Genomic DNA, 27,822 nt, shown 5'->3' with positions numbered 1-27,822 from the left:
CTTTACTATTTGAAGGTTAGAGGGCCAGGGAGCAACTCGCGCGAGACGCAGACAGTATTCTCGCGAGAAGTCTGGAAGGCGGCAGTGATGGCGGCGGCGGGAACCGTACCCGGCCCGGGAGTGAATGCAGGACCTGGGCCGGCAGTGGCTGCAAATGCAACACCGGCAGAAGAAGGGGAAACGAAACCGGTAGTAGCGGTAGCAGCCGCTCCGGCCGGGGAGGGGACGTCTGCTGCTCCAGCCGCGGAGCCTGGCTCTGGAGAGGCCGAAAGCGGGTGAGACGTCCTGCAGCCCGAGGAGGACGGAGGGAGGGAGGGAGGGAGGGAGGGGGACAGGGGAGGGAGCGGGGGAGGGGAGGGAGGAGGGAGGGAGGCAGGCAGGCAGGCCCGCCCCTCTCGGAATCCCGCGGCTCCCGGGAGCCCTCCTGCCCGCCCCTTCCGAACCCAGGTCCTGCGGCCAATGGCTCTCCCTGCTCCCTCCCGGACCTTAGTCCCGCCCGCCGCTTGGCCTGTCCCCCAAGTTTCTCCTCCTACCTCCCGGCCCTTTTACCCCAGCAGGGTGCTGATAGGTCACTTTCTAGCAGGAACCTTTCAGAAATCCCAGAGAGGAAACCACTTTGCGCTGCCAGACTGGCGGAAGTAATGGTTCCTCTGAAAACAGAGCGGAAAAGCTGCATCTCTTCGAACCTCCCCCAGGACCAGTTCCATCCCCTGTAGACTTGTCTGTAAGGGCCGATTAGGTTTCCTTGATACCCCATGGGCTTGCGTTTATCTTGGTCGCATTCTTCCTAATGCTGGGCATCCAGTCTGAGAACAGTCTTTGCTGAAAAAAGTAGGAGTGTGAAGTTCAGCTGTACTTTGATCATCATCTTTGGGAATAGGCGTTTTCAGGTGTGTTTCTCTTAAAAATTCTTCTTTCTGAGTGCTTTCTTTATTTTACAGGGATGCAAACTCAGTTGATGTAAGTGGTGGCTTGGAGACAGAATCCTCTAATGGAAAGGATACACTAGTAAGTATTTCTTTTGGATGTTTGCAGAGCAAAATAGGGTTGGTTTTTAAAGTTTTTAAGCGAATCAAAAATACAGTCAGGTCAACTAACTTGATACTCTCATGGCTCTGTGGACACAGGAAGGTGCCGGGGATACTTCAGAGGTGATGGATACTCAGGCGGGCTCCGTGGATGAAGAGAATGGTCGCCAGTTGGGAGAGGTGGAGCTGCAGTGTGGAATATGTACCAAATGGTTCACAGCAGACACCTTTGGCATAGATACCTCGTGAGTATTTTTCGTAGACTTTGTAAGAATCACTTTGTAAATTTTAGATCTCAACACGTCCAACAGTTGAATAGTCAGTGTGTAGGCAAACGTAAATGCGTAGTATTTCCTGTGTCTCCTGATCCCTGTTCAGTGAGTAGTAGGATTTGAATCAGGAATTGTTTTAATAGCCTGAGCGTGTCTTCTGTCCACTAAGGGCAAGCCCTTAACAGGTATAATGATAGTTATTATCCCTGTTTTTGCACTTAGGACCTGGACGGGAGACAAACCATGTAATTACAAAGCATTAAATAAACAAATTTGAGACAATGTCATTTAAACCTTCTATTGGGTATTGTGGATTTGGGGGAAAGGGTTGGTGTATATGGTGGAAAAAGCCTGATGTCAAAAATTTGAGATGGCCAGTCCTCTTCATGCCTGAACCATCCTTTTTTTCCTTTTGGTTTCTAATTCACTCCCTTCAGGTGTCCTGAATTCTCTCCTCAGCAAAACCAATTTCCAGTCTTTACATGTCTTCTAGTGAATTAAAATCATTTTATGAACGATTGAGAATGAAATGCTCCTTTACTTACTCTGGGGATTCGGTCAACAGCCAGCAAGGCAGCATTACTGACTCACTCTCTATGGAAATAACTATACTGCTGCCTCTCTGGGGTGTTCTTTATGGTCTGTATTATACAAATAAATTTAGGTAAGACTGTCTCAGAATAGGGCTGCGTTGTTAATTCTGAAATTAACCCCCCTTGGATGGGTTTGTGAAGAAATAACCTTCCTTTATAATTTGATGACTGCTTTCTAGTAAAAAAAAAGTTAAAGAGATACTAATGTTCTGGTTAATATGTGACTGGTGAGCAAGGATAGAATGTTTAAAAAAGAAAGAAAATTACTGAAGGATCAGGAAGAAGTGATCTCGGTAGAAAGACCTATAGGGAAAATATATAAGCTGGTCAGTTAGAACAGACCTAAAATTGGGCCACTTTTGCCAAGGAGAATTTGTTTGGATAAACAGGGCCTAGGAAAGGAAATTTATCAGAGTGATAATGTGGAACAATCCAGCAATGAATCAAACCACAGTTCAGAGGTTTGGTAGAGACCAGTTTGTACCTGAATTTGAGAAGTTATACCTAAAACCCAGCAGGTGGGACAGATTATCGTTTATGACTGAGCTGGAGGAAGTGAGTGAGCTAGCAGGGTATGAAAAAGGCTGCTCTAAACACCTGATTGTATTTGAATTAGGTAACTATATACCTGCCTATCTCTTCTGTAAGGGAGCTTATCACAATGGACTGTTTAGTGGAAGGGGCTCTAGAGAGAGGTAAAGGTAAGGGAACTCGATCTTAACAGTCATAAGGATATTTCTTAATCCCTTGAGTGGTGGCAGTAGACACACACTTGGGAGCATCTCTTTAAGGATACCTTAAACCAGTTTCAGCACAGTCCAAGAAAAACCTGCCTTTATTTTGATTTCTTCTCTTCCAACTTAAACCAGTCTTTTGTTTTTCTTTTACTTTCTCCTTTTCAGGACCAAGCTCTCCCTGTACTTTTCCAGTCACCCAGTACAGCCACCACACTTCTCTAATGCATGGTTCCTGTTAGCCCTCAGTCTCTCCCTCCACCAGTTTCTTCCTCTCTGCCTTCAAACAGGCCTTCTCTTGCCCCCAGCTCACCTCTTAGAAGATTTCCTCTATGATACAAGCAGTCTTAGTGGTTAGGACTCCTTTTATTTCATGCCCGCCCCCATCAAATCAGCTACCAAGCTTGAGCAATTTTTTTCTTCTTGTACACTTGCTTGTCCTTTCCATTTTTATTGTTTCACTCGAGGTGAGGACTTTTTTTTTTTTTTTAAACCATCTGCTGGAACTGCTACAGAGCTTCTTCCATATTCCCGTTTCTAATCTCTTCCCCCCTTCAGACCCATCCTATCACCAAACTTACTGCTTTCACAAGGTGGCCTCCCCTTCAAGATGTTCCTGTTACCCACAGAGAAGATGCACTTCCCCGGGCATGTAAGGCCTCTTGTACTTCTTACCTTTCAAGCCTTATCTTTCACCGTACCCCCGACAACTCCCCTCCCCTGGCCAAACTTGTGTACACCGGTTTGCCCCTTTGCCTCCTAGTTTGCACTTTCTCATCTCTACACAAAATAGTTTGCCTGTAGAAAAGAAGACCAACTCATCTTTCCAAATCGTAACTTGTGTCCTCAAAAAATCTTCCCTAACTCTTAAATCTGAAGTTACTTCTTGGGTCCTTTAAACTCTTAAATACGACTATAATCTGTAGGATTCATTTGGTAATGAGGCAAGTAATGTTTTGTGACTTCTGTGTTGTTCTTGAATAATTATTTACATTTAAAAATTCATCTTTTTATACCTGTCTGCCCTTTCCAACAATGGTATTGGCACTTTACAAAGATACTTGAATATAATATAAATACAGATATTTAAATGTAAAGATATTTAGAGAGACTACTTTGTCTTCTTCCACAAGTCGCCTGGTATACTCTTTTAGGTGCTTACAAACTATAATAAACTAGCTTGGATAAGGCTCAGGTCAGAACCTTGCAGATGCCGAATTATCAACTACAGTGGATAATGTCTTACTAAATTTTTGTGACAGAAAAATCCAGGTATTTGTAAAAATATGAGCCCTGTTTTGGTGACTTTTTTTTTTTTTTTTGACCCTGCTGCACAGCATGTGGGATTTTAGTTCCGTGACCAGGGACTGAACCTGTGCCCCCTGCAATGGAAACATGGAACCCTAACCACTGGACCGCCAGGGAATTCCCTTGATGACCTTTTTAAGTTTTAAGAGTATATTAATACATTAGTGTTATTATGTAACTTTCACTGAGGGAATGGATCCCCGTTGATTTACTTCTCATAAGCGTGTGTTCAGAACTTCACTAATTTGCACAATTTGGCTGTTCTCCAGATCCTGTCTACCTTTCATGACCAACTACAGTTTCCACTGCAATGTATGCCATCATAGTGGGAATACCTACTTCCTCCGGAAGCAAGCAAGTAAGGACAAACTCCGGAGTACTGCAAAGTGACTGTCCTCTGGTTAGCTGGCAAAGAAAAGGGATTTGGGCTCAGCGGAATCAGGAAACCTTTGCTTGGTAGCTGGTAGAAGTTACCTTGGGGCTTAGCTCTGAATAATTGCTATTGTCCGTTTCAGATCAAATGATGACTCTATTCTTTGCTGCTGTAGTTGTTAATCTGTGGACCACCTAGTTGAATATTCTTTTGGTAACAGGGATATGTTACTACAGGCAACTTTTTCTTCCTTTTTGTTTTTATAGACTTGAAAGAAATGTGCCTTAGTGCTTTGGCCAACCTAACCTGGCAGTCCCGAACACAGGATGAACATCCGAAAACCATGTTCTCCAAAGATAAGGTAGAGATAGAATTATTGTAATTGCAATTATGCCAAAGAATCAGGAGGAACTTCTAAATACAGTGGACCCTTGAACAGCATGGGTTTGAACTTCACTGGTCCATTTATGTGCAGATTTTTTTCACTAAGTACATCCTACAGTACTACACATTTCAAGGTTGGTTGAATCCTTGGATGTAGAACCACAAATACAGAGGGCTGACTGTAAACCTACATGAGCATTTTTGACTGTGTAGACAGTCGGTGCCCCTAATCCCAGAGTTGTTCAAGGGTCAACTGTACAGTCTAACAGTAAGTTCTTTCCCCCCAATTTTTATGAATATATGACGAATTAAGGGGTTACTTTGTGCTCATTTCATGTGATTTACTAACTTCCTAGTGTGTGCTCATTGTGTCATTGGCTTAGCTGTTAGAAGGATGAATCCTTATATTAAAAAGAGTGTATTTAAAAAAAAAAAGAAAGATAAATCCTTAAATAGTTTTGATTGGCTTTATAGAAACAAACAATTGTCTGTCCCACAGTTAATAATGAGACCTTGAGGCGAACCTTCTCAGCTTAGTTTGAGCTGTTTTTATGGATGCCAATCACAGATTTTGTCAGGGGAAAAGGCCAGTTTATTAAAAAGATTCATCCTTTATTGTTAAACTGGAAAACCGCAGGACTAAAGTCAGGACTCAGAATTAGATGATCAGCCCATCTGTGAGTCTTTCCTACTGGGACTCATGGTAACAAAATATGAGTTAAGTAAATTTTACAACTTTGGAGTTTACACTGTGACCTGGTATACATGCATATGTACCCACTCTCATTTAAAACTGAGGCACCCTCCGATCTTTTCCCTCTGCATGCTGATATTTTCTATTCTAGTCAATGCTAGTTTTGACCTGCAAAATAGATTTTATACCCTACTAATTGACTGCAGCCTACAGTTTGTAAGACACTGGTTGGGGAATTCCCTGGCTGTCCAGTGGTTAGGATTTGGAGCTTCCATTGCAGGGGCCATGCTTCCACTGCAGGGAGCACAGGTTCGATCCCTGGTTGAGGAATTAAGATCCTGCAAGCTGTGCGGCCAGGCCAAAAAACAAAAAAAGAAAGAAAAAAGAAAGACACTGGTTGGTGTAAGGTATTTAGTGAGACGAATATATTCAGGATCAGACTGAGCAGGGCCTTTTCTACTAAACAGAGAGGTTAGGACTTAATCCTGTAAAGCCGGAGGAGTCAGCAGAGGGTCCCCTCCCCACGCCTCACCCCCCCACCTCTTTTCCCACATTAAAAAGAACGCATTTAAATAGCGGTGTGCTGTGATTAGGTGTGCCTCTTAGTTTTTTTTCCCTCTAAATTGTTATTCTGCATTTTTCAAATATATAGAAAAATCCAAATAGTACAATGAACATCTGTTTATTCTTTATCTAGATTTGCCAGCTTTTACCATTTTGCTGTGTTTGCTTTATCTCCCCATATCTATATAGTCCCCCTAAGCTTATGTGAGACTAAACTGTAGATATTACACTTTACCCAATACTCTCTCATAACCACAGTACAGTGATCATACTGAAAAAACTTAATGTTGATGCAATACAACTATCTTAAATATACAGTTTATATTTTTGTGTATTGAGTGTATATTTTCTCAGTATTTTTATTGTCTAAATAATATCCATCATAGCCTTTTCTTCTATCCAGGACCTGATCAAGGATCACACATTAAATTTAGTTGTAATGTCTCTTTTATCTCTAGAATAGTTCCTTTATTTTACTTTGTTTTTGTAGTCTGCTATAACATTTGAAATTTTGAAGAGCCTAGACCGTTATTTGCCATGATGCTCCTCAATTTGCACTTATCTGATTATTTCCTTATGATTAGGTTTGGGTTAAACATTTTTGGCAAGAATATTATGTAGATAGTGTGTGTTTTTCTGTGTATCACATCAGGAGACATAAGATATTGCTTTGTTTTATTATTAGTGATCCTAAATTTGACTACTTGGGTAAAGAGGTTATTTATTAGTCATCCTGAATTTAACTACTTGATGTTTCCATTGTAAAGAGACCCCTTTTTCTTTGTAATTATTAAGTAATTTATGGGGTAATACATCGTTTGTGTGAACACTTTCAAGCAGTGGTTGTAGCAGCCATTGACTGTCCTAGCCTGAAGCAGTTAATAGAATGGTCATTGTAAACAGAATACATTTACTGGTTTACAGTTCTTCTGTAAAGAAGAGTCCTCCCCCCCACCGTTGTTGTTGTTGTTTTTAATTTTAAGAATCACTGATTTTTATAGTCCATTATGGGATTTCTGGATTTCTGATGCTCAGATTTGACCAGTGTAGACCCATCCCGGCTGACTCCTGACACTTTTTGATATGTCCCTCTTCAGTCTTTGAACTCTTCCTTACTTTCTGGAACAACAAAACATCCCAGTCTTCCCTTGTGCTTTGCCTGATTCAGCCTGGTTCCTTTTAGTAAAGATTTGGTGTTCACGGAACTGATTCTGGTGGAAGGTGTTAGCGGCGGACAAACTCTGGTGGGCTGGGGGAGGTGGCCTAGGATGGGGGGGAAGTTGGTGCCAGAGGATCAAGCTCAGAGATTGTTGTAGTCATGCAAGCAGGGACTGGCGAGGACCACAGTCAAAGCAGTGGGGGTGGAAAGGAGCCCCGATTGGTGAAAAGTTTCTGAAATTTAAAAATTCATTTAGTGGGACTTCCCTGGTGGTCCAGTGGTTAAGAATCTGCTGTTCCAGTTCAGGGAACACGGGTTTGATCCCTGGTCGGGCAACTAAGATCCCACATGCCGCTAGACTACTGAGCCCTCACACTCTAGAGCCCGCGCCAAAACTAGAGAGAAGCCCGCACGCCACAACTAAGACCCGACACAGCCAAATAAACAAACAAACAAACAAATAAATAAATAAGTAAGTAAGCAAGTAAGTAAGTAAATAAATATATATATATATATATATATTAAAAAAAATTTCACTTGGTGACCGTTTAGATGCGCAGGTTGTACGAGAAGAACAAGAGTGACTCCGTGTGTCAAGCCTGTGACTCTGGGTGACGGGCGATTCTGAGTGTTAAGAGCAGATTTATGAGGTGAGGTACAGAGTTCAGTCTCGGTCACGAGAAGTCTGAGGTGCCTGCGGGGTTTCCAGGTGGAGATGCGTCTGGTGGGGAGGAACAGGAGCTCAGGAGAGAGAGTACTTGGGAGTCATCTTACAGAGTTAGGGCGGATCTTTTCCCTTTAACTGGATTATAAGCCCTGTGTGACTAAGAGGTGTATATACTTGTTTGAATCAGAATCTTTTTTTTTTTTTTTTTTTGGCTGCGCCTTGCTGCATGCCGGCTCTTAGTTCCCCGACCAGGGATCGAAGCCGTGCCCCCTGCAGTGGAAGCGCGGAGTCTTAACCACTGGACCACCAGGGAAGTCCTTGTATATGTATACTTGTTTGAAATTCCCCACAACCTATATGTTGTTCGCATGCAATTATGTATTTGTTCAGTTATTAAAAGGCAAAACATGAATTTGTCTTTTGATTCTGACAAGGTCTTTGAAAATGCTGCGTTTTTTCTTTTTGTGAGTATAATTTTGAAAGCAACTATAAAAGCTTTAGTATATTTTGTTTTGAAAATTAGGATATCATACCATTCATTGATAAATATTGGGAGTGCATGACGACCAGACAAAGACCTGGGAAAATGACCTGGCCAAATAACATTGTTAAGACGATGGTAAGTAGGCTAAAATTGACTAGACTCAACATTTAGAAAACCAGTGTTCCTTGTAAGAATTTATATGTATATATGTGTATATATATATATATATATATATTTTGGTCTCATTGAAATAATGTGATGATGGAGAAAATGAGAACAACTTAGTATTAAATCTTGGAGCGCAATTGTGAATTTTAATAGTTTTCACACAAAATCAGTAAATTGCACATTGTGTCTTAAATGAAGACATGGTAGTTTTATGTACGACACTGAAACCTTTGTCCAGTGCACTTTGGCAAGTATAATTTTTTATATTGAAATTGGAGACAATTGTTTTCTTTGATTAAAAAAAAAAAACTCTGAACATTATTGTCCTTAGAATTAGAGACAGCACCTGGGGAGAAGTCAGCGCAAGCTGTTAACAGTATGTATCTCTGTGAGATGCAGGGATGGGTGAGGGTTATGAAGGACAGTGGCTCTCATTTTTTTAAGTTCCTCTATTTGAATTTTTTGATGGTCATGCATTAATTTTCTAATCAGGGAAAAACAATACTGTTGTGTGTTGGGTTTTTTTCTGGTGGGGGGTGGGCTTTGGGATTTGGAGATTACACCTAGGGATTGGAGTTAGCGGTTCATCATCCATTCATTTTAAGTATAAAATTTCCGGTAATACTAAAATACTGTTTCCTTTTAGAGTAAAGAAAGAGATGTATTCTTAGTAAAGGAACACCCCGATCCTGGGAGTAAGGACCCAGAAGAAGATTACCCCAAATTTGGCCTTCTGGATCAGGTACATTAATATGCTTCATAATCCCCTTTTGATTTTTAAGCCATGGGGACAGAGAGAATCAGGGTTTATTTACATTTGTATATTTGCCACTTACAAATGCCCATAGCATGGTGGGTTCCAAATAAATGGTTCTTACTACACATGGAAAGAAAGAACACTCACCTTAAACCAGGAGACTGGTGATTTAGTTCTGGCTCTTCCCTAAAATGTTATGACTTGATGCGTGTCATTTTTATCTTTTTTAACTTCCATTTCCTCACTTGTAACACAAATATGCCATTCCAAGTTATTTCTCCTTTTCTTTCCATCTCAGATTTTGCTCTAAAAACATTTGTTAGTGTGAAGAAAAATTGGCTGTGAAGAAGAATTTGTGTTGTGTATCTGGCATAATATGAGGAAAAAGAAAACTTCCCCTCTTTGTTTAAATGGCAGGGGTCACATTCAGCATCTCAGGAGGTCAGATCTTTCAGCTGTACCTTAAAATGTTTGATCTGCCCACATTGAAAATTTAAGATTTCATATAGAAATTCAGATTTCTGCGTTTTCTTGTAAAATGCGAAGCTCTAAGAGAAAAAAATTCGAAGCTCTGACTACACTGGGTCTGGTTCCCACAGGGAGGTGCACCCTTGACCCAGCCGTGCCCCCCAGCACGGGTTGGTTGCCACTCATCCTCATTCTTAAACCACTTGGATCCTTACACTTGGCTGCCTCACATGTGTTACTGGCTGATCCCTGAAGCATCTAAGTTTGGGACCTCTGCAGGTTTCAGATCTAGGTTGTCATTCAATTAGAATTTCTCCTGTTCTTTTGAGCATTGCCAGGTTGGTTTGATTAGATAGCCTCCCTTTATAATTGAATATTTTTCCCTCTAGGATCTTAGTAACATTGGTCCTGCTTATGACAACCAAAAACAAAGCAGTGCCGTGTCTACCAGTGGGAATCTAAATGGTAAGTGTTTCAGTGTCTCATCGATGAAATCCTTGTAAGCTGTTGAATTCAGATGTGCCTAGAATTGGGCAGTCTTTGGGTTGACTCTTAACTGGATATTTACTAAGATGCTTTAAAGTCCAAATCTCAATTTTTAGGAGCTAGCCAAGGGTTTGACAGGTGGTAGTAGGGGAGAACGTTTTGTCACTTTACACTACGGTTTGGTCTTAAGTGAAACAGATTTAGCATAAAACAAGGTACAGTTTTAAGGTCAGATTCGCTGTGTTTATATTAGACTCCCCATCTGTATCTTCATAACTAACACTTAATTTAGATTCACTTGCTCTGCACTCTTTTTCCTTAATTCAGCTGTTATATGATACACTTCCTGCCCATCTTCTCGTTTTTCTTGCCCTTAATCTTCAGCTTATTCACATGACAGCATTTCTGTGTTGATCACCCACTGTAGCATATTTTGCTCTCTAACCCATCTCAGAGCAGGAAAGCCCTTTGCTGCTAATGGTAATCTAATGAGAGTGGGTATAATGGGGCGGTAGCTAGCTATTCATGTGACACATGGTGTCATTACCTTGTCTTTTGCAGTGGTAGCATCTTAAATATGTAATCACTTCCACTGTTACTAATATTCTAAGATGGGTGGGAAATAGCTAAGTGTATTGTTCATCTTTTTACATTATTTGTTAAAATTATGTAATTGTTAAATTACATAATTGTAATTTTAATCTCCTTTTAATTGTTAACATTTGACAAATACATGGTGCCACTTCTGTTCTTACAGGTGGAGCCTCTTTTGGAGGTGAATTCCTCCTCTGTCTTCTTTCAGCCTCTCAGACTTAAGTATTTTGTGTTTTGGAAAATGCTTTTCGCTGAGTTGTGGTAGAAGCTAAACCTAAGTTAAATTTTTAAAGCATTGTGGAGATGGTGGCAGTAGCACTCGATATGAAACAGTAGTTCTGGTTTAATGTTGGTAATTGGAAGCTTGTACGTTGTCATATTCTGCCTAACATGGCCAGCAGTCCCCTTTGTGTTGCTTGTTTTGTTCAAGATGGATCTAAAACTTCTCTCAAAATAATTGAAATGCAGATGCCGATAAAAACTTAATAGTTTTTTGATTAAGGTAACTCGAACTAGAGATGTCAATGTTGCAGCCGTTTAACATTAAGCCTTTTATGAGGACCAGAAATGACAACCTGGTATGTTCGTAAAAGGAAGTTCAGCATGAATCTGGTCCTGTCTATGCAGAATATGACCTGCCTTCAGTGTCTTGAGCCTCTTTTTTTTTTTTTTTTTTTTTTTTTTTGCGGTATGCGGGCCTCTCACTATTGTGGCCTCTTCCGTTGCGGAGCACAGGCTCCGGACGCGCAGGCTCAGCGGCCATGGCTCACGGCCCCAGCCGCTCCGCGGCATGTGGGATCTTCCCAGACCAGGGCACGAACCCGTGTCCCCTGCATCGGCAGGCAGACTCTCAACCACTGCGCCACCAGGGAAGCCCTTGATCCTCTTTTTATTGCAGCAGAACTGCTGATAATTTCCAAGCTTGCCCCAAATTGATACATTACTTCATGCAGTTGTTTACATAAAGGTGTTTTCCTACAGTCCAGGGATATTTTCTGGAAGTTCGAAAAACAAACTGAGAGGAATGACAGAACTGGACAAATATTTCAGAGCACCTATTTTAGAAATATACAAGGTAGTATTCCTTGTGGCCCTTGTATGTAGCTCATTTTTTAAAAAATAAAATTTATAAATTCTCTATGGGTATTTTCTCTTAATTCCACAAGCCAGGTTAGTCTAACCTAAATTTGGGGCATTGGCACAATTGTAATAATTGTAAAGATCGCCTGCTAAATTTAAAGCCGCCTTTCCTGCTCGTGTCACAGACAACCGTACTGGATGCCTAGCAGCACTGGACAGAAACACCTTTTTAGTACCTCTGTTTTTGTTTTCCACGTTTGGTGTACTTTTGTCTTGTTGGAAATTCAAGTCCAGTGCTTTAGCAGATGCTGTGCCTCTCTTATGCTTATGGAGTGTGCGCCATGTGGAGTTCAAGCACGCGCGCACCCCCCTTGTAGTGAGGATATTCTCTCCTTATGGGTGTTTGTATTCATTTGGGTGGAAAAGGGTTTTATCCATGCACTTGTTTCTAGCTCTGGGTGTTTGGAATCTGAACGAGTGAAAATGCATTTGTGTCACATCCTCGGAAAGTGTACTAGTAGTTGCAGTTCATTTAAGAAGCGAAAGTCGAAACTATAACACAGGTATCGTTAGTGCTAGGTTCACTGGACTTACTGCCAGAACCCAGAGTCCTGGGGTGGGAGCCTCTCAGCAGAATCGTTCTGAGCCAGGGTGAAGCGCAGTCTGCTTTCAGGCAGGAAATCCTCCTGTGGTGTTACACAAATGCACGCTGGGAGTGTTAGCATCCCCACGGGGCATCTGTCACAGCTCATTCGTGATCTGCCTTTTCTTTAAAGGGGGAATTGCAGCGGGAAGCAGTGGAAAAGGAAGAGGAGCTAAGCGCAAACAGCAGGATGGCGGGGCCACCGGGACCACCAAGAAGGCCCGGAGGTGGGCAGAACACCCACCCCACTGACCACTGTTAGAGCGCCCTCTGCGGCTGGACGGCAGAGCCCGTCAGCGGGGAAGGGCTCAGGTGTCTGAGGACGCAAACCTGTCCCTTTTTCTCAAATCCTTAGCCCTTTGAATGAGCCCCAGACTAGGTGACCTGTTTTAGGAACTTGTTACTAAGTGAAACAGCCCTGGGGCAACAGCCCTGGGGCAGCACGCCTGTGGTGATTTACCTGGGAGTAAAGTTCCATTAAGGCATCTTGAGGAAGAGTAGATGGACCAGAGAGAGTGAAGCCGATACTGAATGTTAGCCCTTGTACGTAAACTTCCTGCCTCTCCCCTGTCAAGGCTGTTCCCTTCACTTTGTTCAGTGCTGAGGTGGCGACATCCAGGTCATTTCTTATTCAGCCTGGAGACAGGTAGTACGTGCTCATCTCTCTTGAGTTTCTGTTCGTTAGTTTCTAGTAATAAATACGCTAAAGGCAACTGCCTTTGTTCCCCTGCACCGTTTCTCCCCTGTGGTCTACTGGCTCAGTTTCATAGGTATCCACACAGATTACAGTAATTTTCATTTCCCCGTTTTGCCTGCAGAGGGCAGGATCATCTATGTGAATAATGAAAAGCATTTGAAGTTGCATGTGTTCCAGCTGAACTCTAATAAATCAGAGGCCTTTCTTACAGAATTGAAGGCACTGGAGCTAGAGGGGGTTTTCGTTTCTTGATTTTATGTTTTCCTTTCTGCAGTGACCCTTTGTTTTCCGCTCAGCGCCTTCCCCCTCATGGCTACCCCTTGGAACACCCATTTAACAAAGATGGCTATCGGTATATTCTAGCTGAGCCCGATCCGCACGCCCCTGACCCCGAGAAGCTTGAACTCGACTGCTGGGCAGGAAAACCGATTCCTGGAGACCTCTACAGAGCCTGCTTGTATGAACGGGTTTTGTTAGCCCTACATGATCGAGGTAGGTAAGCTGTTAATGTTCGCGTTGGACCCAGTGTTACTTTGAACTTCTGTCGTCACCTGTGTCCCGTCTAGAATTCGACGGACACGTCATTCTGCTACCACTCCCTCACCCCCATCTCTGACTAGACCCAGTTGGGATGTGCAAGAAATAATTTCTTCCTTTTCTCTTCTTATAAGCTCTAGCCAATTATATATGGTATGTGGGGGGTTTTTAACTTTCTATTTTGAACTAATTTTAAACTTACAGTTGCAAAAATAATAGAATTTCCATATATCCCTCATCAGGCTTCTCCTAATAATAAGATCTTACAGAACCATAGTACAGTTATCAAACCCAGGAGATTAAATAACATCAGTAAGTGCTATGACTGAAACTAAAGACTTTATTTAAATTTCGCCAATTTTTCCTCTAGTGCCTCTTTTCTAGGATCTCACATTGCATTTAGTTATTTCTCCTTAGCCTGTTGTAGTGTTAATCAGTTACTTTGTTGACTGTTCCTCAGTGAGGGTCTGTCTGACTTTTTTTCATGATTAGACTGAGGTGTTGCACTTTTGGAAGAACACCGCAGACATGAATCCTTCCCACTGCATCACCTCATGAGCTGGTGATGTCGATGTGTCTTATTATTGGTTGTGTTAAGGTGGTTTCTGCTGCCTCTCTCTATTGTCTTTCCCTTTGTAGTTCATAAATATCTTAGGGAAAGATACTGCGAGGCTATGCAAGTATCCCGTTTCTCTGTAAAGTTTTGCCCACTAATTTAACATCCATCAGTGGATCTTGTCGGCGACAGTTGTTAATGTGGTATTTGCCTGATCATTTGCTATTTATTCCTTCCTTTCTTTATTATTTAATTGATTATTTTTATCAGTGTGCATTTAACAGATATTTATTTTGTTGCTCAAATTACTCCAGCTTTGGCCATTAGGAGCTTCTTTAGGTTGGTTCCTGTGTTTTCCTTTTTTTTTTTAATTGAAGTACAGTTGACTTACAATATTATATTACTTTCGGGTGTACAACATAGTGATTCAATATTTTTATAGATTATACTCCATTAAAGTTATTATAAAATAATGGCTATATTTCCTGATGCTGTACAATATATCCTTAAAGCATCATTGTTTTATTTTAATTGGGGTATAGTTGCTTTATTTATTTATTGGGTATTTGTTTTATGCATGGTGGTTTGTACCTCTTGATCCCCTAACCCTATCTCGCCCCTCTTCCCTTCCCTCTCCTCCTCCTCCACTAGTCTGTTCTCTATATCTGTCAGTCTCTTTCTGTTTTGTCATGTACATTCATTTGGTTTTTTAGATTCCACATATAAATGATAACAGAGTATTTGTCTTTCTCTGTCTGATTTAGTTCACTGAGCATAATACCCTCCAGGTCCACCTACGTTGTTGCAAATGGAATCTTGTGTCCTTTCGATAAGCCCCATCATTTTTTTTTTCCTTACTTGCTGGTGTCACAAGATGTTTCTGGTTCGTCTCATATTTTCCGTGCTCCAGGCCAAGTATCGGCTCCTTCTCCAAGGAGCCCGGGTTCCTTTGATTGGAGAATGGTGTTTAGAAATGAAGATGTGAGTGTTCTGTGTGCTTACTGTTACAGGGTGTTGCTTCTAGGCTCCCTCAGTGGACCGAGGTGGGAAATGTATGTCCGTATCCTGACCGACACATATATACATGCCTATACTGAGTTTACTCTGCTACCTTGGATTTTAATCAAACACCACAAGGTTGTTCCAGCCTTCCACCTTTCCATACTTGTAACTTCTTTCTTGAACAGTAAGAAACCTGACTCTAATTGCCTCCAATACATTCTCTTACTCGTTCACGTCTAATATGCACATAAGGTGGTTTGAGAATGGCAAACCACTGTAGGAAACATTCCCTAACTAGATTACGGCATTTATGTACAGCTCTTTCTGTCTTAGCCTTGCATATCCCATCAGGATGAGGCTGACTTAGATTAGTTCTTTCCTTCCCCACCTCCTTCAGTGTGCTTATGTTTTTCATTTGTGATACGGTAGGCTCAGCTGTTAGTGTTGGTGTGCCATTCGGGGTTCTCCCACATCTTGGGGGCATGTGCGTCTGTGTCAGGGGAGAGTGTGAAGGGTACGTGCAGCATGACTGTAGTTCTAGAGCTACTGTCGTTCACAGAGGTTTGCCCACAGTGTCATCCCTCCTCACCCCTGCTGCCCCACTCTCATTTCCTCTTTTTCTCCTACTTTCCCACCCGCCCTCTACATGACCAGTCTCTCTGGTTTCTAGTTCATCCTTTATTTCTTCCGCACAGGTGAGCGCACACGCGTGTATTTCCTTTTATCTCCTTTTTTCGTACATGAAGCGCGGCATACTGTAGATAGTCTTGCATTTTGCTTCATGCAGTTACTCCACGCCCGTTCAAAGAGCTCATACTCAGTGTTTTCTTTTTTTAACTTTATGATATGGCATTATGTGGATGTACATGGTTTATTCAACCACTCTGAATATGGGCATTTAGATTGTTTCCAGGATTTTGGATTCATCAGGAGTCAGTGAATAACCATGGGCATGTGTGTTTTTGTATTGTTGGTGGTATACGTTCATGGTTGAATTCTAGAAGTGGAATTTGCTGGACCAAACGGTAAGTACATATATACCTAGTTTTGTTAGATGTTTTGCCAAATTCCCCTTCAAATGGCTGTGCTGGCTTGCATTCCCACCAGCAGCGTAGAGAATGTTTGTTTCCCCCTAACCTCACAAACAGAAGGTGTTGTCCTAGATTTTAATTTTGGCCAGTCTGAGAGGTGAGAAATGGAATCTCAGTGTTTTAATTTGTGTTTCTTTGAGTTTGAACATTTTCTTTCATGTTTAAGAGTCATTACCTTGTGAATTATGTTTGTGTTTTTTTATTTCCCATTTATCTGTTGGAATTTTGGTCTTTTGTCCCTTTATATGCTAGGGATGTTAGTTAGCCCTTTGTCTGTGGAATATGTTGTAAACATTTTCTCCCAGTTTGTCAGTTGTCTTTTAACTTTGTTTATGACTTTTTTGTCATGCAAAACTCTTTTTAATGTGTAATAGTTCTTTTAATGGCATAATTTATTCAATTATTCAGAGAATAGCATTCATTATCCATTAGAATGTGAAAGTGAATTTAAATAAACTACTTTTAGACAAGTGTACCTCATGGATTTCTTTGCTGTTTTTCTGAAGTATTAATGCAAATCCAGATAGCATATTATTTCACCCATAGATATCTCAGTATTTATCTCCAACAAGGATTTTAAGAAACATAACCACTGTGCCATTATCTTACCTGATAGAGGTGAATAATAATTTCTTAATTATTCCATACTCAGTCCATATTCACATTTCCACAGTTGTTTAAAATATGCTTCTTTCAGTTGTTTCTTTGAATTGAATCTAAACATGTCCATATAGTTATTCCATTGGGAAGCCCATTCATTATTTCTTGAATTGATGCTAAAAGCTGTAACACTTGTACTGATGCTAGTCATTCAGAAGTGAAGGAGTCAAGTGAAGTCACTTGGACGTAATCCCTCAGTTTAATGACCATTGTACATGGATCGGTTTGACTCCTGTGAGCGACAAGGATACTTTGATAGTAGGGAAGGGCCAAATAAGTGACTTCAGGGTTTAAGAAGTGAGCCTTGTTGTGTTTCACCATACATAATAGCTATAATTCTAGAGGGGAAAAAATGGGAGAACACTGGCCCTTATTTAGCAGTAACATGTTAGAATTTAATATGTAGGATAGCAGTGGCTGCCTGCTGTTTATGCTGAGCCTTTTAAAAGTTAACAATAAATCTATATTGTATCTTTTAAACTTTTTATTTTGAAATAATCTCAGATTTATTGAAAAAAAAAGTTGTAAGAACAGTACTAAACTTTTTTTTTTCCTGAACTACTTGAGAGTCAGTTGCCATGATGCTGTCTCACCTTTGAGAACTTCATTGTGTATTTCTTTCAAACAAGGACATTCTCCTTGTGTTACCTAGTGCTGCATAACGAATTACCATAAAACTTAGCATTCTAAAACTACCAGTGTTTATCATCCCATAGTTTCTGAGGGTTGGGAATCTGGGAGCAGCCTAGCTGTGTGATCTGGCTCAGGAAAACTCAGCTTGCAGTCAAGCTCTTAGCTGGGGATGGCGGTCTGTTTCCAAGCTGGCTCAGTCACGTGGCTTTGACGGGACACCCTCAGGTCCTCACTGTGTGGGCCTCTCCATAGACTGCTAATTTGTCCTCATCTATGGAAGCTAACTTCCCCTAGAGCAAGTTCTCCAAGAGAGCTGTAAAGAGTTTGACCTATCTTGAAGTGGGACAGTCACTTCAACTTCATTATATTTGTTACAAGAAATTAGTTGCTAAATTCAACCCACACTCAAGTGGAGGGAAATTAGGCTCCACCTCTTAAAAGGAAGAATATGAAAGAACTAGTGGATAATTTTTTAAACTTTCACATCTTACAGAACTGACACAACAATCAAAATCACGAAATTAGCATCTGATTACTACCATCCGATGCTCATATTCTATCCAAGTTTGCCCAATTGATCCAGAACGTCCATTATAGCAGAAGGGTCCAGTTGAGAATCATTTGCTGCATTTAGTTGTCGTGACTCTTAAGTCTTCAGTCTGGAACAGCTTCTCCATCTTTCCTAGACTTTGACCTTGAGGCTTTTGAAAGTTAGAAGGCAGTTATTTTACAGAATATCCCTCAGTTTGGTTTCATCTCGTTCCTCATGATCCAAGTTCTGCATCTTCAACAGGAATATCACAGAAATAATCTCACATACTACATCCTGTAGGTGGTGCAGGACTTTAATGTGTCCCATTACTGGTGATGTCCACTGATCATTTGGCTAAGGTGGTATCTGCCAGGTTTATCCACTGTAAAGTTACTCTTTTTTCCCTTTGTAGTTAAAAAGTTTTGTGAGGAGGTAGACCCTTTAATATCCTGTTCTGTCACAGACACTTACCTTGCTCAGCCCCACCTAATGGCTTTAGGACTGAATTGATCAGGAAGGAGTAAAGGAAGAAGTATTTGTATTTGAGAAGGTAGAATTTGCCAAATACCTAAGAAAGTTCTGTTAAACAATGTGCATTTAATTTAGGGAGGTTATCATTGTATCTCCTGAATACAAGAGCCATTGCGGGGTCATGGAAAGAGTGCAGGGCCAGGGCTTCAATCAGGCTCTGCCAACTGCGGTGTGATCTTGAACAGCCACGTGGTCTGTTTCTCCAGTGGAGGTGGGAGTTGTGAGGGGGAGTCTGTCTGGCCATCTGTCTACCTACCTACCTACCTACCTACCTATGAAAGTACTTCATAAATCGAAGCCTTTATAAAAGCTAATGAAACTAAATTTTGTTCTTCCAGCAGAATTCAGACAACTTCTAGAGTCCCACAAATACTATTTCAAATGCTTTTCCCTCAGTTAAGTCTTAATTGGGTTGGAGATGCTTCTACATCTATAAAATCAACCTACACAGCATGAAAATACTCTCCCGCCTTTTGTCATTTTTTGCTTCACTTCCAAGCCACAGTGTCCCTTCCAGTTGGTTTAGATTGTCCCCTTATGTTACTTAATGGTCTCTTAGTAAAGTAAGATTCAAACTATCTGCAAAGGTCGAGAGGTGAATACAATGAAGCTGCATATAGTTTTCACCCAGATTTAACAGTTATCAAGGTTTTGCCGTATTTGTTTTATCCGCTCCTTTATTTCACTCTTTTTTTTTAATTTTTAAGAAGTAAGTCTCACCCTGTGTACTCTTAAAAATATGTATCTCTAAAAAGTATGGAGTTTGCTTTTATAGCCACAAGCTCTTATTATACTTAGCAAAACATACAATTCCTTGCTATCATCTGAATTCAGTCCAAATCAGATTTCCTTGATTGTCTCAAATATCTTTTTATCTTCCCACGAAATACTTATTAATTACAAAGGGGAAATAGTAATTTTATAGTGGAGAAACCTGGAAGGCACCACCTTAACCAAGTGATCAGAGTTTAACATCACCATTTGGACAGCATGTGCTGACGTACTGAGAGGCCCGGCAGTACTGCAGTGGTGTCCTGGAAGAGGCATGACCTGGACCCAGACAGGAGGAAGCATCGGACAGACCTGTTTGAGGGACATTTCTACAAACCAAGTGACCAGTACCCTTCAGAATGTCAGGGTCATGAAAGACCTGAGGAGGCACGACAACTAGATGAAATGGGGGATCTTGGATTAGATCCTGGAACAAAAAAAGGATGTTATTTGGATAATTGGCTTAACTCGGAGGTGACCTATAGATCAGTGTAACAGTATTGTGTCAATGTCAATTTTCTGGTTTTGATCCTTGTGTGATGGTCACAGATGGTGTTAACACTTGGCAAGCCGAGTGAAGGACATGTGAGGACTCCACTATTTTTGAAAGTTTGAAATTGTTTCAAATGAAAAGTCTTCTGAAGGGTGGTTTATTCACATCAGGATCCAAACACATTACAATTGGTTTGTTATATTTTAGGGAATAGACAAGTACAATTCGTTTTAACCTGCCATCTTAAATAATCACATTTAATAAAAACTGATTACTCAACAGCTTTCTTCCTTTTTCTTTCTTTCTCCTCCTTCATCTGTATCTGGAGACTTTTAAACTAATATTTCAAATTCCTGACTTGATATTTCGGATTTTTTATTTCGTTTTACTGGAGGGTAAGAGTTTGTGGCAGTTGTCTCCAAGTATTTCAAATAAGTTGCAGGCCTTTGTTTTAATCTCCATCACTGCAGCTCCCCAGTTAAAGATCTCCGATGACCGGCTGACTGTGGTCGGAGAGAAGGGCTACTCTATGGTTCGGGCTTCTCATGGGGTTCGGAAAGGTGCCTGGTACTTTGAAATCACGGTGGATGAGATGCCGCCAGACACCGCTGCCAGACTGGGCTGGTCCCAGCCGTTAGGTAAGCTGGGGCTGTGATACGGACGTGGCAACAGGTGGAGGTATAGACCATCTGGCAAAGCTTCACGACTTGTAGGCTTATTTTATTGTGGTCATAAAATTCAATTCCTGAGGGTTTAGGTGGTTTGCAGTTCCTAGGAATATTTTTATAATTCATTGCTTGTGAGAAATAGTTTGTTAGCCATTTTACAAAACTGGCAAAAAAGTAAAAATAAAAAAGGAGTAGAATATTTTCCTTTAGCAAACCAGAGTTGACTTGCAGTTCTGACTTCCTGTATATCTTTTTATTGGGACAGGTAACCTTCAAGCACCCTTAGGTTATGATAAATTTAGCTATTCTTGGCGGAGCAAAAAGGGGACCAAATTCCACCAGTCCATTGGCAAACACTACTCTTCTGGCTATGGACAGGGAGATGTCCTGGGATTTTATATCAGTCTTCCTGAAGACACAGAGACAGCCAAGTCACTGCCCGATACCTATAAAGATAAGGTGAGTCTGCCCTCCCGAGAGATTCCTGGGTTTGAAGACCCGTGGCAGCTGATGCCTTCAACTGTGTGTTCTCTTAATGATGCTTATCCATTTACATCTTGACCAATATTTCATTTTGAAAATTCTGACATAACAAAATTGAAAGGATTTAAAAGTCAGTGTCCGAATGCCCATCACCTAGATTCTGCCATTAACATGTTATGTATTCATTCCTCCACCCCCACACCCACCCACCCACCCATTCATCCATGTTTTTTTAACCCCCGCCAAGTACTTAAGGGTGCATGTCATTGGCTAGAGATTAACTTTTGTTTAGTTTTTTCTTTTGATATAAAATGTACAATATAAAATGAAATGTACAAATTTTAAGGGTACGTTCACTGAGTTTTATGGTTGAGCCAAACCCCTGTGGACACGTTGAATCTTACACCTCACGAAGTTCCCTCATACTCCATCCTAGTCAGTGCCAGCTCCTACCCGCACTGAGGCAACACTGTTGTGAAGTTTTCCCCGCATCACAATCCTGTTCCATTAGTTTTGCTTGTTCTTGAACTCATGTAAATGGAACCATGCAGTGTGTGATCTTTTGTGTCTGGCCTTTATTGTTTGTCATAATGCTTTTGAGATTCTTCCATGCTGTTGCAGGAATCTGTGGTTTGTTCCTTTTAACTGCAGGGTAGTTTCCATTGTGTGATACCACAGTGCTTACCTATATTCCTATTATTGGACACTGGGGCCATTTCAAGTTCCGGTTTATTATACATAAAGTTGCTATGCATATTCTTGTACAGACCTTTTTTGTCAACATGTTTTTATTTCTTTTTAGTCATTGCCTAGAAATAGAATGACTGGATCATTATACATTTAGTTTTATAAGAGATTGTCAGACTCTCCATTCCCACTAACGGTGTATGAGTATTTTAGTTGCACTACATTCTTGCTAGCATTTGTTGTTACCAAACAATTCTAGCCACTTTGGTGGGTGTGTAGTAGTATCTCGTTTGGTTTAAATTAGCATTTCTTTGGTGACTAATGATATTGGACATTTTTTCATGTGCTTACTGGCCATTCATCTGTCTTCTTTTGTGAAGTTTCTGTTCAAATATTTTGACTTTTTTAAAAAAATTGGGTTGTTCGTCGTCTTAATGAGTTGTAGGAGTTCTTCATATATAATGGATTACAGTCTTTTGTTGGAAATGGCTTTTTAAAAGGTATTTTTCTCCTACTCTGACTTTTCTATTCATTTTCTTAATGATGTCTTCTGATGAACTGAAGTTCTTAATTTTTATGAAGTCCATCTCAGATTTTTCTTTACAATTATATTGCTTTCTATGAGTTAATAAATCTTTGCCTGCTCTGAGGAAGTCATGAAGGTATTCTTCCATGTTTTCTTTGAAAACATGGTTTTAGCTCTTAAGCTTGGTTTCTGATCCACCTTGAATTCATTTTTGTGAATGACGTGGAGTAGAGGTCAAGGTTAGGTTTTTTTTTTTTTTTTTTTTTTTGCCGTACGCGGGCCTCTCACTGTTGTGGCCTCTCCCGTTGCGGAGCACAGGCTCCGGACGCGCAGGCTCAGCGGCCACGGCTCACGGGCCCAGCTGCTCCACGGCATGTGGGATCTTCCCGGACTGGGGCACGAACCTGTGTCCCCTGCATCAGCAGGCGGACTCTCAACCACTGCGCCACCAGAGAAGCCCGTTTTTTTTTTTAATATAAATTTATTTGTTGATTTTTGGCTGCATTGGGTCTTCGTTGCTGCACGTGGGCTTTCTCTAGTTGCGGCGAGCGGGAGCTACTCTTCATTGCAGTGCGTGGGCTTCTTATAGTGGTGGCTTCTCTTGTTGCAGAGCACGGGCCGTAGGTGTGCGGGCTTCAGTAGGTGTGGCATGCAGGCTCAGTAGTTATGGCTCACGGGCTCTAGAGCACAGGCTCAGTAGTTGTGGTGCACAGGCTTAGTTGCTCCGCGGCATGTGGGTTCTTCCCGGACCAGGGCTCGAACCCGTGTCCCCTGCATTGGCAGGCGGATTCTTAACCACTGCGCCACCAGGGAAGCCCCCAAGTTTAGGTTTTTTTCCTGTGTTGATACCCACTTATTCTAGCCCCATTTTTTGAAAACTCCTTTCCTCATTTCTTTGGTTCCTTTTGTGACAGTCCAGTGACTGTGGAGATCGATTCCTGGGCTCTCTGTTCCGCTGATCTATTTGTTGACCTTTATTTCTGCCAGTGCCACACTGTCCTGATCATGGTAGCTTTAGAGTAAGTGCTTAAGTCGGGTGGTGTCTCCTCTAAGGTTGTTCTGATAATAAGCAGTCAGAGCACATTGTATCGGTGGCATCACACTGCTGACTCTCGTCACTCCTATGAGTGCTTGGTTCTACAGTGCACGGAGGTCTACAGTTAACGCGAGGATAATGTTGGAATCCTTAAAATTATTTACTGTTTCATTTCCATTATAAAAATTTGTTTTTAATTTGAATAAGCAATTACTAATATGTCCATAAAATGGAATACTGTGGATCTATTCAGAAGCTACATATATACAGATATAAAATGACCTCAGGTGTATATTGTTGAATGAAAAAGTCAGGATACAAATCGGAATGGATAGTATGCTACCATTTGTATGCCTTTTAATTTTAAAGATACTAATATATGCCAAGACTTTCTAGAAGGATACCCAGACACTGGAACAGTGATTGCTTTTGGCAACAGAAAACTGAGTGTGGAGGGACATGGTGGGAGAGATAGTCTTCATTTTGTGTTCTTGTATACCTCTTGAATTTTTTTCACCACGCTCAGTGTATGTATGTGTGAAAAAATTCAAATTTAGGAAAATGAATGTCAGAGAAATCCCTGGCGGTCCAAGGACTCCATGCTTTCACTACTGAGTGAGGGTGCAGGTTCAATCCCTGGTCAGGGAACTAAGATCCCACGAGCCACGTGGTGTGGCCACAAAAAAAGTTAAAAAAAGAAAATTAATGTCATATGATTACCTGGGAGTGAATAGTTAAACAGAGTCTTGGGAACCAGTAAGAAAGGAGTGACCCAGAGACCACCTGTGGGAGAAACAGGTAGGGAAGTAGGAGGGAAGGAAGTGACCCCCCCAAATCTTAGTAAGGGCCTTTTGTGAAAATATTTAACAAGCATGTGCCATCTGGTAATTCTAAAGACACACATAGTTGTTCAAAATCTAACAAAGCTGACTCTGCAAAGATTTTAAATTTCTGTTCAGAACACAAGGACTCAGTGCTATTTTTGTGAATCTGGCTTTTTTTTTTTCCCCCATGATGATGTAGCTGATGCTTCATTTTTCCTTTTTTTTTTTTTTTTCTTCTCTCTTGGTTTTCAAGGCTTTGATAAAGTTCAAGAGTTATTTGTATTTTGAAGAAAAAGACTTTGTGGATAAAGCAGAGAAGAGCCTAAAGCAGACTCCCCATAGCGAGGTGAGTCATGGTCATCAAAATGTCAGAATTAGAAGAATTTGAACATTGGGTCCAGCCCCCTTATTATGAAAGTGAGGGAATTGAGGCCCACAGTGGGGATGAAGGGATTTCTGCTAACACAGCAGCAGCAGGGCCAGCGCACTCTCCTGCCTGGCGTGTTTTGTTCTTTCTGGGCTACCTGCTGCTGCTATGAGAGGGATGACCTGGATTCTTAGAGAAAAGGGGGTATAAAACAGTGGCCAAATAAGAAAGTCTGAGGGCAATTGAGGAAGCAAGTCAGAGATACTTATCCTTTGTCAGAGGAGGTAGCAAGTACGGAAGGAGGAAACTGGAATAGGAGATTCAGGGCCTCGCTGTGTGACCCGGGGGGCAGCAGGAGCTGTGATGGCTCGTTCAGTGCCTTCTAGAACTTTCCCTGCCTCCCTTCTCCAGGGTTTTTGGGAACATGTTTGCCCAAGGTCTTAGCACAATCAAAGAAGGGCTGGTGCATCTGGACCAACCACAGGGGCCCAAAATAGAAGGGGAAGGGATGGAAGAAAGTTCTGAGCTGGAAACATTTTTCCATAAAAATGCTGTGAAGCCACCTGCATCAGTAATAGAAGCAAATGTAGGAGAAATAAACTAGGATTCCGATTGTTTTTAGGGAAAAAGTAGTAAAGGGAAACAGTTAATTGAACTAAGGAGATAATACAGCCAGAAAATACAGCCAGGCAGAAGATAGCTCTTGCTGGGAAGAAGAGGTAGAGAAAGTTACTTCAGAAAAAGGAGCCTTTTCTGAAGTCCATCCGTAGTGGTTCAGAGAATATTCAGGATAGTTTTGAGAGAGAAAGGACCAAGAAATGAGGATTCAGAGACTTTGACAGAAGTCCTGCGAGATTTTCAAAGTAGAAATGCAGAAGTGAGGACCTGAGGCAAGGGAAGGGGACAGGTAAATGAGCTCAAAAGGGTGTAGTTCCAAGGGATCAGTGGACAACCAGTTACCTTTTATAAATATAATGTAATGAAAAACAGAACGTGGAACTGTTCTATATAAGTAGCATAGGAATTCAGAAAGCAAATAAACCTGAGGACCAAGAAAAAAAAAAAAAAGGCACCATTGCACCTCAAAAAAACCCAAAAAAACCCCTGAGGACCAGCTGGAATAGTGCATGTAGACAGGCTCTGAAAAATCTAAGGTATTATATAAATGTCAGCTATTGCTATTACACAAGCTACATGCTATTCTCAGGATTTCTTCAAGTGCTGCCACCCTACTGCTAATGAAGGGTTCTCCAACGGAGTTCTTTTTTAGTTTGTTCTTTTTTAAAATTCTGAAGTAAAACCATGGTTTTTATTTCAGATAATTTTTTATAAAAATGGTGTCAATCAAGGTGTGGCTTACAAAGATATTTTTGAGGGGGTTTACTTTCCGGCCATCTCGCTGTACAAGAGCTGCACGGTACGTATCGTCTGTTCATCCTGTGAACACAACTTGAGGGAGATAGGTGGACGGTTGTGGTGAAAGAGCCATTGATGGGATTCTAGAAAGAAATCTGAAAGGCCGAGGAGTGGGATGGGAGCATATTCCTACTGTTACTGCTTGTTCCAAAAACATGTGGGTCCTCCACGAAGTATTTGCTTGGACAGGTAAAGATCATGCAGTTATTGTAAAGCCCCATACCTTTCCTTTGGATGTACTGTGTGGTCACTGTTGTTCAGTGTAAAGGATATAAAGTATTTACACGCATAAATCAATTTGGTGTCATGTGTCGTGATAACCTACCATCATTAGTAACAGTTGCTTATAGTGATTTTTAAAAAAATATGATCCAGCATGAAGGGGCTATCATTAGAGCCTACCAGCTGAAAAAAGCAAATTATTTGAAAAGGCAATGCCTGGAAGTTTCCATGTCCTCTTCCTCTTGTCAGTAGCCCCCATTGAAGTAATATAAGGAAATCTTTAGGTTATAAACAGAAATCAGCACAAGTTTATTTTATTCACCTAATTCTTGCTGGCTATTATAGGGTATTGACCACTTTTAGCAGTATTAATGTATATCATTTGTTTCAGTTATGCCGTGAATATCACAGCTACATTTAAAGCGAGAAATTTCCCGTGTCACGTTAAGGTTTTCACTGCTTTCTTCTTTTGTTTCTCCATGTCTGCTTGGATTGAATTTATCCCAGGTCTCCATTAACTTTGGACCATGCTTCAAGTATCCTCCAAAGGATCTCATGTACCGCCCTGTGAGTAACGTTGAACATGTCTGCGTGCATCCTCAGCCTTCCTGCTGCAGTTGCTCCCGTCTCACCTCACCTCTCTGTTCCTTGTTCCTCCCGCAGATGAGTGACATGGGCTGGGGCGCCGTGGTGGAACACACTCTGGCTGACGTCTTGTATCACGTGGAAACAGAAGTGGATGGGAGGCGGAGTCCCCCGTGGGAACCCTGACCAAGTCCCTTTTCCTTTGCAGACACGGACTTCCTGGGGAATAATATGAGCGGGTTTTGTTTTTGTTTTTTCACTGTGGCAAATGTTTTCCTGAAGATACTGCAGAACACGGCCTCTGCTGTAGCAAATTAGAGGCCAGGTGGGTCTGAGAGAGACTCCTTGCCCTTCAGCACTGTCCCTTCTATCACGGCTTTTACTTCGTGTGCCATTCCCAACAGCTGCCGACCCTGGGATCCCATAAGCGCCCCGTGAACTGGGCCTGTGCCATGTACCCCACCAGCTGAGACTTGCTGCTTACTGTGTTTTCTAAGGAATGGGTAACCTTGCCCAAGTAGCTAACATGTTTCAAGACATGTCCTTCTGCGGGCATTGCCTCCATCCCGCCTGGTTCCCAAGGAAGTGGTGGGCCTGTTTCTGAGAACAGCTGAAATCCATGGCTGTACATTCCAAACAAGTCTAACAGCTCTTCCCTTTCGCTGTGGGTGTGTTTTTGTTCTTAATTTTGAGGTGTACCTTTGAACACTGGGATCTCTGAAACTACTAGGTCTGTAGAACTATACTTGTGAAGGGAACTTGCTTGCAGCTTTAACAATTAGAAACTCTTCCCAAATAAAACTTGTCTTCGAGTGTGTGTGGCACTTTGCTTCCCTTTCAGGTTGGGGTCCATGTGGCGACAGTGTCGGAACAGTAAGGCACTCTGAGGAAGGGGAGCCAGCCTTGGAGGAGAGACAGGTTTCTATCTCCACCCTCCCCCATTGCTTTGTTCCCTCCAGCCAATTTGACCACCCCCTCTTATCCTGTGAAACCCGACTCTCAAGAAGGTGAACAGGGGGCACTTCCCTGGGGGTTCAATGGCTAAGGCT

The 27,822-nt window shown here is 41.6% G+C and overlaps 1 protein-coding gene across 2 annotated transcripts; it reads left to right on the top strand.

The window, feature by feature from the left end:
• Nucleotides 1-27,580, top strand: ASH2L (ASH2 like, histone lysine methyltransferase complex subunit). 2 transcript variants are annotated; one of them, XM_079726620.1, is made up of 16 exons: nucleotides 1-275; nucleotides 942-1,008; nucleotides 1,128-1,273; nucleotides 4,205-4,293; nucleotides 4,575-4,669; nucleotides 8,300-8,395; nucleotides 9,075-9,170; nucleotides 10,043-10,118; nucleotides 12,590-12,683; nucleotides 13,428-13,645; nucleotides 20,430-20,597; nucleotides 20,893-21,086; nucleotides 24,437-24,529; nucleotides 25,869-25,967; nucleotides 26,696-26,755; nucleotides 26,852-27,580. In XM_079726620.1, the coding sequence occupies exons 1-16, from the start codon at nucleotides 88-90 to the stop codon at nucleotides 26,957-26,959; spliced, it is 1,887 nt and encodes a 628-aa protein (XP_079582746.1). In that variant the 5' UTR covers nucleotides 1-87; the 3' UTR covers nucleotides 26,960-27,580. The 2 variants fall into 2 exon arrangements, with proteins under 2 accessions (XP_079582746.1, XP_079582745.1); XM_079726619.1 differs by having other exon boundaries at nucleotides 10,043-10,122; nucleotides 12,561-12,683.
• Nucleotides 27,581-27,822: the final 242 nt, after the last annotated feature.

Source organism: Hyperoodon ampullatus, assembly GCF_949752795.1.
Source record: "Hyperoodon ampullatus genome assembly, chromosome: 20".
Lineage (NCBI taxonomy): Eukaryota > Metazoa > Chordata > Mammalia > Artiodactyla > Ziphiidae > Hyperoodon > Hyperoodon ampullatus.
Note: the sequence above shows the minus strand (reverse complement) of the source record. Positions and strands in the feature narration are given on the sequence as shown.

What these genes read in the sequence shown, in the direction of transcription:
- ASH2L (XM_079726619.1), top strand. Translation starts at nt 88, where the DNA reads ATGGCGGCGGCGGGAACCGTACCCGGCCCGGGAGTGAATGCAGGACCT. An exon ending in TCTGGAGAGGCCGAAAGCGG is followed by an intron (nt 276 to 941) that starts GTGAGACGTCCT and finishes TTTATTTTACAG; the next exon opens with GGATGCAAACTCAGTTGATG. An exon ending in CTTCCTCCGGAAGCAAGCAA is followed by an intron (nt 4,294 to 4,574) that starts GTAAGGACAAAC and finishes TTGTTTTTATAG; the next exon opens with ACTTGAAAGAAATGTGCCTT.